This window comes from Diabrotica virgifera, chromosome 5 (genome assembly GCF_917563875.1).
Source record: "Diabrotica virgifera virgifera chromosome 5, PGI_DIABVI_V3a".
Classification (NCBI taxonomy): Eukaryota; Metazoa; Arthropoda; class Insecta; order Coleoptera; family Chrysomelidae; genus Diabrotica; species Diabrotica virgifera.
This window is the reverse complement of record NC_065447.1, coordinates 95,319,447-95,336,901: the sequence shown is the minus strand read 5'-3', so window position 1 is coordinate 95,336,901 and position 17,455 is coordinate 95,319,447. Positions and strand designations below refer to the sequence as shown.

At 33.0% G+C, this 17,455-nt stretch overlaps 1 protein-coding gene across 1 annotated transcript in view; it reads right to left on the bottom strand.

Annotated features, from left to right (window-relative positions):
- The window catches only part of LOC114333014 (protein O-mannosyl-transferase Tmtc3), a 1,018,587-nt gene that overhangs the window by 487,913 nt on the left and 513,219 nt on the right, over positions 1-17,455 (bottom strand). The window contains exon 4 of the mRNA XM_050651491.1: positions 2,834-2,933. Coding sequence (XP_050507448.1) covers positions 2,834-2,933 — 100 coding nt within the window. The remainder of the gene's footprint in view (positions 1-2,833; positions 2,934-17,455) is intronic.

The following is a 17,455-nucleotide window of genomic DNA, read 5'->3' as shown; positions in this document are numbered from 1 at the left end:
TCGTACTGTATACGAAGATAACACTGTACGTTGTACATTAATTACCTCAAAATCTAGACTCGCTCCTTTAAAAACTATATCAATTCCTAAGTTGGAATTATCTGCAATGTTATTATTGTCTAGATTGACTCAGAAAATAGTTTCTGTATATGAAAATCGCATCTCATTTTCTTCTATAAATTTGTGGACTGATTCTCAAATCGCCCTATGCTGGATTAACTCTTCTCCTTCTCGTTGGAATACTTTTGTGGCAAATCGTGTATCCCAAATACAAGATTTAACCCACAACTTCACTTGGAGACATGTCAGTTCACAAGACAATGCCGCTGACAGTCTGTCTCGTGGTCTTACTGCAAAAGAATTTTTAAATTCGTCTACTTGGTGGAATGGCCCAGATTTTTTATTAAAACCTCACTTACTCTTGTCAAGTCACGAATCTCACACTCAAAAGGATATATTACCCGAAGAAAGGAAGGTAACATTAATAACTTACCCCACAATTGTTAGTTCAGAAAACGATTTCTGCAACAACTTATTTTCTAGATTCTCGAATTACACTAAACTATTACGCACAGTTGCATATATTAAAAGATTTATTTGGAATTCAAGAAATCCCTCTCTAAAATTCTCTAATGATCTCACGGTAGATGAATTGCGCTCATCTTCTCTTTCAATTCTTAGAGGCATGCAAAATCTGCATTTTGCTAAAGAAATTCTAGAACTTAAACGCTCTGCACCAATATCTAATAAACATTTGCAATCTCTGAACCCATTTTTAAATTCTGAAAACCTCCTTTGTGTGGGTGGTCGATTAAGTAACGCTAATATCGCTGATCAACAAAAGTATCCCATACTACTACCCGCTAATTCTCTTGTCACTACTCTATTACTCTCCCATGAACACAATCGTTTGGGACACGCTGGACCTCAGACCACTCTATCAAATGTTAGGCTAAAATATTGGCCTTTAAATGGTTTACGAACTATCAAAAAAATCGTAAATAATTGCCACATATGCTTTAGGTTTCGTGCCAAACCTTTGCAACAAATTATGGGTGCTTTGCCCAGACTAAGAGTCACCCCTTCTCGTCCATTTCAGAATGTTGGATGCGACTTTGGTGGACCTCTCTTTATAAAATCCTCCAATTTACGCAAGGCAAAGTTGCTAAAGTCTTATATATGTGTATTTGTTTGCTTAGCTACAAAAGCCGTGCATATAGAATTAGTATCTTCCCTTTCCAGTGAACACTTCCTACTTTCCCTAAAGAGATTTATATCACGCCGAGGACTTCCTTCATTGATATATAGCGATAATGCTACAAATTTCACTGGATCCAAAAATCAACTCCGAGATTTGTATAACCTTTTCAAAACCCCTTCTTTTACAAAAGATTTACAGAATTTCACCAAGGAACATTTCATAGAATGGAAATTTATTCCTCCCCATAGTCCCCATTGGGGAGGTATTTGGGAGGCTGCCATTAAGAGTGCCAAATACCATCTCCGCCGCATTGTCGGTAATGCCCACTTCACGTTCGAAGAACTCAGCACCATCCTCTCACAAATTGAAGCAATTCTTAATTCGCGACCGCTATGCCCCTTATCAAATGATCCCTCAGACTCACAATGTCTTACTCCTGGACATTTTCTTATAGGGGAGAATCTTACTTCTTATCCTGAAAAGACATTGATTGATCTACCCGTTAATAGATTAAATTTTTTCCAACGATGCACTAAGATCCAGCAATCCTTTTGGAAGCGCTGGTCCGTTGAATACCTAAGTAGGTTACATAGTAGACCCAAATGGTCCCAAGTACGATCTGATGTCAAGGAGAATGATCTTGTTTTATTAAGAACCGATAATTCTCCTCCTCTGAATTGGCCCACTGCCAGGGTAATTAAATTAATGCCTGGCTCTGACGGCAGAGTAAGGGTCGTAAAATTAAAAACATCAACTGGCGAATTAATTCGTCCTATCACTAAATTATATGTACTACCACAATAGTTTTTCAATTTCCTTAATCATCTCTCCCCTTGTTTTATAATTCTCTATCTTTAGCTCTTTATCGTTTCACAACCACATAATTTCCCATTTCCCGTGGGGGCCCAGTTATGTTGAAATTACAACATACTTTTGTTTCCCCTGTATACTTAAATTCTACCAAATGAATAAAATCTCGGTTACACACAACCAACGGAAACTATTATAATAAAACATAATTAGTTAAAGCCCCTTATTGATTCATAAAAATATAAAATCCATTTTAGTACCATATTCGTCAAAACCATGAACAATCATTTCCTTTTCTTTGGTAGTAAAAAATGAGTTAACATCTACACATGTCCCATTCAGTAAATTAAAATTAGGTCTCGTTCGCTTTTTCCGTAAATCGACATAAAATAAGGGGAATTTAAAAACACTCTCATCTCAATCGCCAAACAGAACACACACACATTCTTTCACTTTCACGCATTTTTAAATCATAAAGACAGTCTCTATTTTCTAGTGCGATTTAATTAAGTTAAATAAGTTGTACGGTAAATTAGTGTAATATTAAACATTCTCGCTTTATAAATAAAATTTAGTATGCATCTGGTGCTTTAATTTGGGTATTGGTGACAGTTTACTAGTAGCAGAAATCGACTCATTCTTATGTGTGGAAATTAATTACAAGATCCGCACAATTACAAACTATCAATATCCATTCGTTTAAAATATTATTTAAATCATTTAAATAAGCAAATAAAACATATTCTCGCCCAAAAACGATTTATTCCTTTACACAGACAAAACAAAAGCAAAAGACGAAAAAGAAATTCTGGAAAATCCTACCTGTATACTTTTTATTTCTCGTCGCTTTGCTGTACAAAATGAAGGCTGCCAAAAAGAAGACTGATGAAAGCGTTTCCGCTCTTCCCACCACGCCAGCCACCTGGAAATAAAATGCCAACAATTAAATTTTGAGCACAAACACTTGCGTGTGCTGTCTATTACAAAATGTATGTTTTAAGAATTTGCGTTGATTATTTGGAGTGTATTTTTTAGTTTTCACATGGTGGTTCAAGCCAAATGTTAATTAAATTATAATGTAATCAAATAAATGCTGTAAAAATGCATCAAATAATTTTTCTCTGCAGTTTGTTGGTTGTATGGAATAACGTGATAAGAACATATATAGGGTCGAAAAAAGTTTATGGTTAATTAAATAATGGCTTTAGTAGTAATACTTTTGGCACCAAATATCATAGTTGAGCACCAAAATTTGAATACTACATTATTTATGCCAAAGTATTGAGTTGTGAAGTTTATTTATGGGTCATTCTGCTACTTTTCGACCAAAGTCGTGCGGGGGGGGGTCCTCCGATTGTCTTCAAATTTTAGTATGTTATGGTGGGTTATAAAAAAACATAGTTGCCAAATTTTCAGATTTTTCCCCCTCTCCAAACCGGAGAACGAGCCATTTTTAGCTGAAAAAACGACCTTTTTTCATCGTTTTTTACCTATTTTTAAAAATCTCTCAAAATTCGAGTTTTCAACATTTTCTTATTCTGCAAGTTGCATTGTGTACGTTAAGTCGTCAGATTTCAAACAAGAGCTATCAAATTCATATACAGTGTGTCTATAAAAAGTTAGCCTATTGTCGAAAATGTGAACTTTTTTGCAATTTTCGTGTCCATTAAAATAATCGTGAAACCTGCTTCTCTTATTTTTGACAAATTTTAACAATGCCATTTGATTCTAATAGAAACACCATTAATACTGGCCTTTTAGAAGTTTAAAAACCTTAAGCTGTGACAAAACTACAGCCCATTTAAAATTGCAAAAAATCGAAAAAACGCGTTTTTGCTCATTTTGACCCCCATTACAACTTCTGTGCAGAAAAATATTTTGCTTTCAGATTTTCAACATTTTTTGCTCAAGGCACCAATTTAAAGATTTTGACTATCTCGTTCATGGCATTTGATATAATGATAGAAATTTAAGGCAATGAAATTTTAAAAAATCGAAAAAACGCGTTTTTGCTAATGTTGACCCCTATTACAACTTTTTTGTAGAAACATATTTTCCTTTCAAACTTTCAGTATTGTTTGCTTTAAGTACCAATTTAAAGATTTTGCATATCCCGTTAATGGTATTTGATAATGAGATAGAAATTTAAGGCATTAAAATTTAAAAAAATCGAAAAATTTCGTTTTTGCTAATATTGATCCCTATTACAACTTTTTTGTGGAAAAATATTTTGCGTTCAAACTTTCAGTATTTTCCGCTTAACCTTCCGATGACCAACCTTTTTTTGTTACACGGATGACCAACGGGGTTAAAAATGACCCCAAGTAAAAAATGACAATTGACAAAAAAATGAAGTTGTTTTAAGAAATGTAATAATGTATTCGTAATTTTAATGTTACTATTGTATCAATAAATTATAAATAAACATTAGTAAAGCATACTTTTAATTACAACTGAACAAAAACAGGAATCATCGTTCTGAACTTAGAACTAAACAAAATTTAAAATATACACTAATTACTGTTGTTCTGAAGCTATTTCCTTGAGGCATTTTTATGATTACCTATTTATATGGGAAATAAGCCACAATTAAATTGAAAACATAATTTTATTAACGTTTCGACGCCCAAATCGGGTGTCGTTGTCAAAATACAATATACTACTAACATAAACAAAAATGTTGTTGCTTAGTAAAAAATTCTTCTAATATTTTATTTAATCTGACTCATTTATATTGGCAATTCAGACATATATTATACATTTTAAAGTAGAAGACTTTAAAATGATATTGCCAATATTTATGAGTTGCGTTCCTGGGACGACTTTACTAAAAGATAGTTCATTCGATTACATGAAATCAACCCCAGCTTAAGAATATCTCACAAAAAAAAAACATAGCATGTCTTTAAAAAGACAACCAAATGCAACTATGACAGAAAAATTCTCGCGTTAGAGATTCCATAGTAAATCACAAGGGAAAAACCAAGAAAAAACCTCGTGATACTATGCCGACATCGTAAGTATTTGGTCTTACATTTAATTTACTCTCAAAAAATTAATACCAAATTCTGACTTTAACATGTTTAAATTATAAATAATATTAATAATACATAGATATATAAGTAATACTAAAATATAAAATATGTACTAACTCGTATATATTTTTCTTGGTTTTCCCTTGTGATTTACTATGGAATCTCTAACGCGAGAATTTTACTGTCATCGTTGCCTTTGGTTGTCTTTTTAAAAACAGATGACACGCTATGATTTTTTTTTGTGACGGATTTTCTTGCGTTGGAGTTGATTTCATGTAATCGAATGAACTATCTTTTGTAAAGTCGTCCCAGGAACGCAACTCATAAATATTGGCAATATAATTTTAAAGTCTTCTACTTTAAAATGTATAATATGTCTGAATTGCCAATATACATGAGTCATGTTAAATAAATTATTAGAAGAATTTTTTACTTAGCAACAACATTTTTGTTTATTTTAGTAGTATTTTGTATTTTGACAACGACACCCGATTTGGGCGTCGAAACGTTAATAAAATTATTTTTTCAATTTAATTGTGGCTTATTTCCCATATAAATAGTTAATCATAAAAATGCCACAAGGAAATATCTTCAGAACAACAGTATTAGTGTATATTTTAAAATTTCTTTAGTTCTAAGTTCAGAATGATGATTCCTGTTTTTGTTCAGTTGTAATTAAAAGTATGCTTTACTAATGTTTATTTATAATTTATTGATACAATAGTAACATTAAAATTACGAATACATTATTACATTTCTTAAAACAACTTCATTTTTTTTGTCAATTGTCATTTTTGACTTGGGGTCATTTTTTACCCCCGTTGGTCATCCGTGTAACAAAAAAAGGTTGGTCATCGGAAGGTTAAGCGGAAAATACTGAAAGTTTGAAAGCAAAATATTTTTCCACAAAAAAGTTGTAATAGGGATCAATATTAGCAAAAACGAAATTTTTCGATTTTTTTTTAATGTTAATGCCTTAAATTGCTATCTCATTATCAAATACCATTAACGGGATATGCAAAATCTTTAAATTGGTACTTAAAGCAAAAAATACTGAAAGTTTGAGAGGAAAATATGTTTCTACAAAAAAGTTGCAATAGGGGTCAACATTAGCAAAAACGCGTTTTTTCGATTTTTTGAAATTACATTGCCTTAAATTTCTATCATAATATCAAATGCCATGAACGAGATAGTCAAAATCTTTAAACTGGTGCTTTGAGCAAAAAATGTTGAAAATTTGAAAGCAAAATATTTTTCTGCACAGAAGTTGTAATGGGGGTCAAAATGAGCAAAAACGCGTTTTTTCGATTTTTTGCAATTTTAAATGGGCTGTAGTTTTGTCACACCTTAAGGTTTTTAAACTTCTAAAAGGCCAGTATTAATGGTGTTTCTATTAGAATCAAATGGCATTGTTAAAATTTGTCAAAAATAAGAGAAGCAGGTTTCACGATTATTTTAATGGACACGAAAATTGCAAAGAAGGTCACATTTTCGACAATAGGCTAACTTTTTATAGACACACTGTATATGAATTTGATAACTCTTGTTTGAAATCTGACGACTTAGCGTACACAATGCAACTTGCAGAATAAGAAAATGTTGAAAACTCGAATTTTGAGAGATTTTTAAAAATAGGTAAAAAACGATGAAAAAAGGTCGTTTTTTCAGCTAAAAATGGCTCGTTCTCCGAATTGGAGAGGGGAAAATTTGGCAACAGTGTTTTTTATAACCTTACTATAACATACTAAAATTTGAAGACAATCTGAGGACCCCCCAACCCCCCCCCCCCCCCCCCGCACGACTTCGGTCGAAAAGTAGCAGGAGTGACCCTTATCTATTTCAGCAGCAAGTTATTATTATTGACACCATAAATCTTAAATGAACCCAAAATATTTGAACACCAAGATAACCAACCACCAGCCAAAATAATATACAGTGACTCACAGCTTAAATGATGCAATCCCTACTCAATAAAACTAGCTTGTGTCAGTGGCTCATAATTTATTAGAAAAAAATTACATACTAAAATTAAATAACTATAAGTCTTTTAAATAGCATGAGCTATTTTTTGGGTTTTAAATATACTTTACTTAAATAACAATAAATATTTAATTATTTTATGTATGATTTTGATGTCACCGCTAAAATGATGCACATTTTAAAAGAAGAAAATTAATAAAGAAAACAAACTTAACGCATTGAAAAATGATTGCTAATATTTTGTAGGTCTTCCTTCATTATCAATTACAGCCTGTAGTCGTCTAGGCATGGATTCCACCAACTTTCTATTGTACTCTGGGGAAATTGTGTCCCAAGCTTCAGTAATTTTGACTTTTAATTCATTTCGATTTGATACTGGGGCACTCTTTACTTTATTTTTTAATCTCAACCACAAATTCTTAATAACATTTAAATCCGGCGACTGGGCTGGTGTTTTAATGACATTTCGGCAATTATAAAGCAACCAAGTACGAACCAGATATGACGTGTGTTTCGGATCGTTGTCCTGATAAAACCGGTAATTTTTATTGATACCTAATTTTTGAGCACTAGCGGCGATATGCTGCCTATCCAAATACATGTATTGGTTCATATTCCCTTCAATACGACATACACCCCCACATCATCACTCCACCTCCACCGTGCTTTACCGTAGCTTTCATATTTTTTAATTTTAGTTCTTCATTCAGCGTTCTCCACACTGATATTTTTCCATCAGATCCAAACAAGTTTATTTTGGTTTCATCGGCGCAAATATTACTGAATTCCAAGAGTCAAAAAATCTTTATTAACATGCTCCCTGGCGAACACCAATCTAATACGCCTATTTCTTTGACTAATTAAAGGTTTATTTCTGGCAGTTCGGCCGTGCGGATTATTTTTTCGTAATATTCGTCTAATTGTTTCGGGGTTACATCTTTTTCCAAACAGCCTTTCCACCGCATCTCGCAATTTTGGTGCACTTTTTTAAGGATTATTTGCTATTTCTCTGAGAATCTATCTTTCCTCGCGGTCGGTAAAAATTTTATTAGGCGCCAGCCTTGATTTATTTTCAACTCTATTTTCATTTCGATAACGTTCAATAATGTGCTGAATTGATGATGACCATTTATTTACCATTTTGGATATATTTCTTTGGCTATATCCATTTCTATGGCGAGTAATAATTAAATTTCGTAATTCGGCGGCCCATTTTTAAATAATTTTGTTATTTGACAATTAAATACTTTGAAATGTCAAATGTCAAATTAAACAGAAATAACTGCACTATGAATTTAATCTAACGCCTACTTCGCAAATTTCAAATTGATTAGTTGTGTAATGCTTTATCGTATGCTGCATCATTTTAGCTGTGACATTAAAATCATACATAAAATAATGAAATATATTTTGTTATTTACGTATGGTATATTTGAAACCCAAAATATAACTTATGCTATTTTATAAGACTAATAGTTATTAAAGTTTAGTATATAATTTGTTTTCTAATAAATATTGAGCTACTGACACATACTAGTTTTATTGAATAGGGACTGCATCATTTAAGCTGTGAGTCACATACATTATTACATCACACCACATACATACCCCAACAACATAGGCACACAATATTATACATTTGAGCACTAAAATTAAAAACATCAGTAGGTATACTCTGTCTCCAGAGTAATACGTGTAAACCAACAAGAACTAACGAATGTAATATGCTTTTTCTCATGAGCATCTGTCAGTGCGTCACAGTTTTTCGATTTCATTCTAACGGATTAAATTGTATGTGACAAAAAAAACGCACGTCGGTGATTACATTTCATCGGTGACATTTATAACATTTATTCTAGTTGTCAATAGATGGTGCTATAATCGAAAAAAAATATTTACGAATTATATAATATATCTACGAATATAATCTGTACTCTGTACAATTTATAAGACTATACAAATCAAAGAAAATATCATTTTATAAATGCAATAAACACAATTGATTTGTTTTTATGCCAAATTGCAAATAAAATGTGCACATGTGTACTGAAATGAATATTTACATGTTTATGATTATTTATATATTTAGTATACATGATATAGCCTTAAAAACATTATTCACGACGACGCACGTTCTCAATAAAATATATGTTAAATATATGTTCTGGCCAGTGGCGGATCTACGGGAAGGGAAAATGGGGAAATTTCCCCCCTAACAAGGTCCAAAATTAAAGAAAAAAATTGTTCAAACATAAAGATATATTAGCTGACATGAAACCGAAACCACAGAAAGACAAATTCAACCCCATAAACACGCTAGTTAGGAAAATTAAGGGGAGTTAATGCCTGTAAGTTATTATTGTTATATGTCTTTTATGCAATCTGAGTTTATCTTTTTTTATGTTTTTTGGTTAGTTTTTCATTGGACGTTCCCCCTAAGGCAAATTTCCCCTCCCAAGGCATATTTTTAGATCCACCACTGCCTCTGACACAAAAAAATCTTTAATTCCAGTAAGAAATTCCGAAATGGCAGACGGTGAATCTTTCTGACTCCTTCAGCATTTCCCAGATGTACGCATCTGGTGGCGTTAGTTCTGGTGAGTGGCAACTAGAGACTCCCTGGCCATGTGACACGTTGCCTCGTCCTGCTGAAACCATTGTTGATTTTAAGTTGTTGATTAACATTCCTGCCTACAAAATGTTGTTTAAAACCTTATGGGCCCAAATTGAAAATATTTCACGTACTTGAATCCAGATTTCATTACTGATTATACCGCCATCTAGATACAATTCAACATCTTTCAATAAGAACGTATTTCAAATATCATTCGATGTAGAATCATTCTCTAGAAATAGTAATCATTCTTTTAATGGCCAATTTCAAATTATCCATATTCAAAATAAAGGCCTTAAGCTATCTTTATTAGAATCTATGGAAATTAATAAACTAAAATTACAGATGTAATTCTGAATGACCAACTTGGGGCAAACAGTTGTCCCCTCCACAATTTAATCAGATAAAGATTATCTTCTTCTTCTTCTTCTAAGAAAAAGAAGAAGAAGAAGATTATAAAGTGTAGACTCGTTCGATCTCGGCAAACATACAGAAGTTACGAAAGGCACTTTGCCGAAACAGCTGTAGTAAAAATAAATTGTAACAGATTTTGTTAAAGTGTAGAAAACAAAAGTTTTCAGTGTTTTATCCTTACATATTATTATACATTCAGAATGGCAACATACATAGATGATCAAGACTGATGGAAAGGGAACGATGAAGATAGACACTTTCATACATATAATATTTTTTATAATACAAAAAAAACTATAAAATGTTTGGTCAGCTTGGAAAAATAAGTGCACCCTATGTAACCCACAGCTAAATCTTACGTTTGTGCGTCACAATGTTGCCATACTGTTTTCTTTATTTCTGTCATAATTTCAATCAATGTTAAATGTACCTACAAGAATAATAGAATAATTTTATAAGAACGTTTACTTCTCCGTCATTATACCAGGTAGAATGACAAATGAGGTATCAAATGAAAGCTTATAATCCAAGGATGGTACTAAAGGTGAGAAATTAGACCTAGGTTGTCTGTCCGTCTGACCGCGAATATAACTCCTCCGTCACTATACCAGGTAAAATGACAAATGAGGTGTCAAATGAAAGCTTATAATCCAAGGATAATACTAAATGTGATAAATTTGACGGTCTGTCAAATTACAATTCGAAACTGCTGAAATATTAATATTCTGTCATAGCTCCATTATTATTAATCACTTCTTGTATCTTCTGGGCACTGAGAAATAAATTTAGTTATACATTTTCATCTTCGTCCAAGCTTTCCCAGGTTTCTTCAATGATGGTCAATTGGTAGTGATAAAAATAATACCTATATAAAACCTTTATACATTTTTAAACGTCATTTTTTTGTATTCAGATTTAGCGCAATTCCGTTATCTGTTATGGCAACAACGAAGTGATTCACGGACTATTGTATCCAGTCTGAACACAGGTTTACCAAAAAAAAGTGTACAAGTTTTTTATGACGGGAAGTGTATACTAAATGTGAGAAATTTGACCTAGACTGTCTGTCCGTCTGTCCGTTCGACTGCTAATTTAACTCTTCCGTCATTATACCAGGTATAATGACAAATGAGGTGTCAAATGAAAGCTTATATCCAAGCATAGTAATAAAGGTGAGAAATTTGACCTCGGCTGTCTGTCCGTCTGTCCGTCCAACCGCGAATATAACTCCTTCGTCATTATACCACCTGGTATAAGACTTCTGCCTGGGCAGAAAGACAAATGAGGTCTATATACCATACATATCTGGTATACCATATGTCTGGTATACCATATATTGCCTCTTAATGCAGGGGAGTTCGTTAAGGGGGGCCGAAAAAAAATCTATCCTTAGAAAAACAGATCGTCAGATTAAGATAAGGTAAGTAAGGTAACTTTAATTTAAAATGCCTCTTTTGAGATTTTTTGTATTAAAAAAACTTTACTTTATTGATGTTTCAAAACTATTTTGCAATGTATTATAATAATGTATCTACTTTTTTATATTTTTTTTATTTACATAAAGTACCTCGACAACTATGGCCATTGGTACAAGAACACTAACATTAAATACATGATTAAATAACGAAAACATACAATAATTATATAACTTTAACTAATGACTATGGTATTAAATCTTCTTGTATAGCTGAGTGGTTTTTAAAAACCATATAGTTTTCATGATCTCTGTAGGGCTGTTGAGCATTTCTTTAACAGTAGGTTTCATATCAAGTGATGCATACAGGTTGGTGAAAGAGTTACATTCGGTGAGGACGTGTTTCACAGTCAGGAAAACATTGCAATCGAGGCAAGTTGGACGAGTTTCTGAGGACATCAAGAAACCATGGGTAAGTTTGGTGTGGTTAATTCGGAGTCTTCTAATAATCGATGCTTCTCTTCTAGTTAGAAAGTCCAAGGAGAAATGACCAATATATGGTTGGAGTTCGTGTAGAGTTGTTTTACTCTGTTGCCATAAGTTTTGCCAGGCATCATTTACTGACTTTTTGAAAACGAGTTTGAGATCGCTAGCTAGTTGAATTGTAGTTATTCGGGTATTGAGTAATTTTTTATAATTAACATGCCTCTTTTAAGCTGTTTGTAAAAAACAAACAATTGGAATTCGTCCTATTAGACGAAGTCGTAATTGGACAACTAAGTCCAAGGTTTTCACCCAAAGTAATCGAAAGTAGAACTGGAAGTCGATATTTGAACCCTTCCTGTAACTTTGCGTCGATTGATATACGCTTTTACTAATTTTGAGTCATATTTACTAAACTGTGGGTCATAACTGTTTAAACAGAAATGACTTCAAAATCGAAATTAAAGATTCAAACTCGACTTTTCAATACGCTTCGACTGATGTGTTACATGTATCTCTGCGACTATAATATGGCACTTCCGGTTAGAACCTTTTAACCGGAAATGATATAAAAACCAAAATTCTACATCTGTTCTCATCTTGGTAAGGCACGTCGAATGATATATCGCTTAATACTATTTCGGTGACTTTAAAACAGTACTTACGGTTGCAAAGCTGAAACCGGAAGTCCGATGTCAAATTTCTCATCTTTTGTCATTCTACCTGGTATAGTGACGGAGGAGTTATATTCGCGGTCGGACGGACAGACAGCCTAGGTCAAATTTTTAACCTTTAGTACCAACCTTGGTTTATAAGCTTTCATTTGACACCTCATTTGTTGTTCTACCTGGTATAGTGACGAAGGAGATATATTCGCGGTGGGGCGGACAGACAGCCTATGTCAAATTTCTCACCTTTAGTACAATCCTTGGATTATAAGCTTTCATTTGACACCTCATTTGTCATTCTACCTGGTATGATGGAGGGGTTGAGTTTACAGACAGACAAGACGGACGGACGGACAGACGGACGTGGATAATTCAACGTTTTCACATTTTTTCAAAATTGGTGAAAACAACAACATATTAAACTTTACTTAATTGGTGTTCAAAACTACTTATTTTTTACACATTACACAATATTACAAGGTTTCTAACAAGTTAAATAATAATTTAAAATAATCAAGTAAAAACCTATCTATACATAACATTTTAGAACATACTAAAACACACAAATGATACATTTCACACACAAATATTGTGAAATTGTGAAATATTATGAAAAAATAGAGGATACGGCAACGGTGTTACATGTCATGCTCGGATCCAATGCCAAAATCTACACAGACATAATATTGGGTGCATTAATATCCCAAGCTGTCCAAATATTTTATAATATAAAATAGATAACTAAATCCGAAAGTGTAGACTCAAATTTTTACGTAACTCACGTATCAAAATTGGGCTTATTAGCTATTTTTCCCAGCATGTTAAAATTAATTTTATACGAAGAAAACAAAACGAAATCAACGTAGAGAAAAAGTTAAAAAAGCTAAACAAGTTGTAGTGGTTTTGGCTCACCAAATTAATGCCATTAAAACGTGATATATTTCCGGTTTATTCAAAGTTGTGTTTTGTTATTTCGGCAGCGCAATTTATTTACGCCTCAAAGACTTTTTGCATGTAGTTAATTTAAAATTTTAATAGAACCGAAATATTTAATTCAACTTCTATGCTGTCAGCCGATGAATTCTGTGTTATTCTACACCGCTGTGCATTAGCAGAATCAACCCGGATAGGATATGAAACCGGAGGGTTTACAATTTACAATATCGGTTTATTGTCTGAAAGTTTGACAGGTCGCGTTCAGTTGGAAAGTTTCGGTTTCAAATAGTTTTCGATTTGTGTAATGGGATTCCCCGCTATATAATTTAATAATGCTGAATTGTCCAGCGCACATTTTTTTTAGAAAAGTTGAGACTTTATACCTACCATAGTGTTCCAATTGTTGATATCGATGGCAAACACTAATTATTGTTTTGGGTAAAATCGTTGTTAATTAGTTTCGAACCGGTGAACTGATATTATAATAAAAACCCGGATGATCCCATGAACGAGTTTTCGTCTACCGTGCGCATGACGTCACTCACAGAGTAATCGCTGTCGGGATATATAGAAACCTATACAAATAACGGCCAGTTTTTCTTATTTTATTCAAATTACAAAAGGAAAAAATCTGAACTTTACACAGAAGTTACTATTAATATATATTAAAAACTAAACAAGTAATCGCACAATATGTTCGAGCATTGTTTTAAATATGTTTGACTAGAGCGTAGATACTACCAGAAAAATAAATAAAATGTGCTGTTTTTGACTTAACGCTTGTAAAAATAAAATTCTTATTCCTATACTTATTACTAAATTTTAGGCAAGTATGCTAATAAAAACGTATGAAATATGCGCAATCGTGAAAAAATGTAAAAAATGTGAAAACGTTGAATTATTCACGCCCGTCTGTCCGTCCGTCCGTCCGTAGAATGACAAGTGAGGTGTCGAATGGTATTCAAATGGTCATCATCCAGCCTCAAAAGTCCACTGCTGAACATAGGCCTCCTCCCCTCGTTTCCAACCCCATCTATCCTGCGCCGCCCTCATCCAGTTTTTATTTACCTTTCTTAAGTCGTCAGTCCATCTTGTAGGCGGTCGACCGACGCTTCTCCTGTCTTCTCTTGGCCTCCATTCCAATAACCTCTTCGTCCATCGCCCATCTGTCATTCTGGCTACGTGTCCTGCCCATCTCCACTTCAACCTGGCTATCATCTCGATGACGTCAGTCACCTTTGTTCTTCTCCTGATTTCTTCGTTTCTGATTTTGTCTCGCAGAGTTATTCCTAACATTGACCGCTCCATTCTTCTCTGCGTGACTCTTAGTTTGGTAGCCGAGGCTTTAGTTAAGGTAAGTGTTTCTGATCCGTACGTCAAGACTGGGAGGACGCACTGATCGAATACCTTTCTCTTTAGACATGTGGGTAACTCACTTTTAAAAGTTTCTCTCAGTTTTCCAAATGCTGCCCACCCAAGACCGATTCATCTCTTCAGCTCATTTCTTCATTCAAATGGTAAAGATCAGAAATTTGACATCGGACTTTTTGTTTGAAAGTTGCAACCGAACGTACCGTTTTAAAGTCAACGAAATAGTATAAGCGATATGTTATTCGACATGCCTTAGCAAGACGAGAACAAATATAGAGATACTTTTGTTTTTTATATAATTTCCGGTTAAAAAGTTCTAACCGGAAGTGCCATATATTATAGTCGCAGAAATAGTACCTACATGTGACATATCAATAAAATTGTATTGAAGAGTCGAGCTTGAATCTTTAGTTCCGGTTTTGAAGTTATTTCTTTTTAAACAATTATAACCGAAAGTTTAGTAAAAATGACTCAAAATTAGTGAAATCGTATATTAATCAAAGCAAAATTTCACAAAAATTTCAAATATCTACCTCCGGTTCTACTTTCGATCACTTTGTGTGAAAATCTAGGACTTACGAAGTAAAATTAGTGGTTTATCTAAAAAATATGCATGTACCTAATAATAAAAAAAATATAAATAACTTAGAAAATAGCTCGGAAAATAGTATCCATTTTGTCTACAAAAATATTTACAATATCTACATATTTTATCTCTTACAGTTAGAGCTCCATTTTTCCGGCCCCTTTTGATTTCCCGGGAATATGGAAATTTACAAATAAAGAGAAGAATTTGTTTTTTTTTAATGTATTATTATTTTTCAATGCAATTAGTATAAAAACGTATAAATTTGATTAAATATTAAACATTTTCAGAAAAATTCAAAAATTCACAACTTTAAAGGAAATTTGAAAAATAGGAAAATTATAAATGTGTGTTGAATCTGAATTTTCGTTGTTTTTATTATTGAAATAAGTTTTAAGAAAATAATAAATTGTTCAGTGTTTGATCTTTCCGGCTGGCTCCTCTTTTTTGTACAGTTTGCTGAAGTTATAAACACAAGTTTGCTTTCTGTTGATGAAGGTCAGAACGTCTGATGCTTTTTAGTGCAGTGAGTAATTTTATCAATGTCCGGTCAGCTGATTTGAATTGTCGTACAACGCGACCTCTTTTTAATGACCGTTTATAATTCTTCATAACCATAAATTTAATTCAAAATACATATTTACCTTATAATTCTGGACGCTTCAAAATGAATCAGATCGGTTACTGGTTACATAAACAATAGAATGTTTATGCTGACCGATATACATTCTGATTTAACGCCAAAAAAGGAAGGTTTAAAACATGTAATTGAAAAAGAAATATTTTAAGTGGAATACTTTAAAAGTATTATTAAGCAGACAGAGATAATTATTACTTTTCAACGCTTCTCATTTCATAATGTGGATTCAAAAAGAAGCCACAAAAGCTCAAATAAACACAAATTTAACGAATTTATAGGTGAAAACGTATGTTTACTGCACGCTAACTTTTAAAACAACTCTGTGAGTGACGTAGCTCGCGCCAAGGAGGATCCGCCCACGAATGCGCACCATCCTATCCCTGGTTAAGTGTATTGTGAATAAAAACTAATACCATACGCACTATTTTCGTAGGTTAAAAATTTAAGTGTTCGTACTTATTTCCCGTAATAAATTTTTCAGCTGTGGCTGGCTTTTTGAAGTTATACCTCTTTAGGTGCGATTGGGAAAAATGTTACGAGTGAATTTTTATAAAAACGACAACGACAGTATGATGTACGCGTACACTGACATGATAGTCTGTAGTTCGTTGCTAAATCTTTCAAGTTATACCTGAACAGAGTTAACGAAAACCCTCAAGGTCACTTGCATCGCATTAACGAACGTTTGTCGTGTCTTCTCTTGGCGGTTGCAGACAACTCGGTTTTACTGTACGTATGTATCAGTTCTAATAAAGTGTGGAAAAATATATTGGTGTTTTTAGTAAATATATTTAACATAATTTTTGCGTCTTTGGATTTGTCTTCGTCGGGTATAGGATAAGTATTAAAATATGACGCGAAAAAGATTAAAAAGCAATTTAAAAAACAATATTATTTGTACAGTCTGTCAAAATAAATCATTTTGGTATCAATTTTATTCCATTGTTATCTATCTACTGCACTAAGTTGGTGCACTAACTTACACGGATTGTCGCCCGATAACCGTAGTCAAGCGTTGTCAACCGCGGTTAAACTTTGGATGGGTGATCCGTTGGAAACACCTCATATTGTTGAGTCGCCTTACTTTTTTTAAAATCAATGAGAAAATCCCAATAGTTGGCTGTATACCATAGTTTAAAAACTCGTACAGAAGTAAAAACTTCAAATTGTATTCTGGTATAAATAAAAGTTTAATAAAGTTCTGGTAAAGTTTTTAATAAACGATTTTATACCAGAATTTGAAGTTTTTACTTCTGTATGAGTTTTTTTTTACTTTTTTAATTTTTGGTCTTATTTTAAGAAA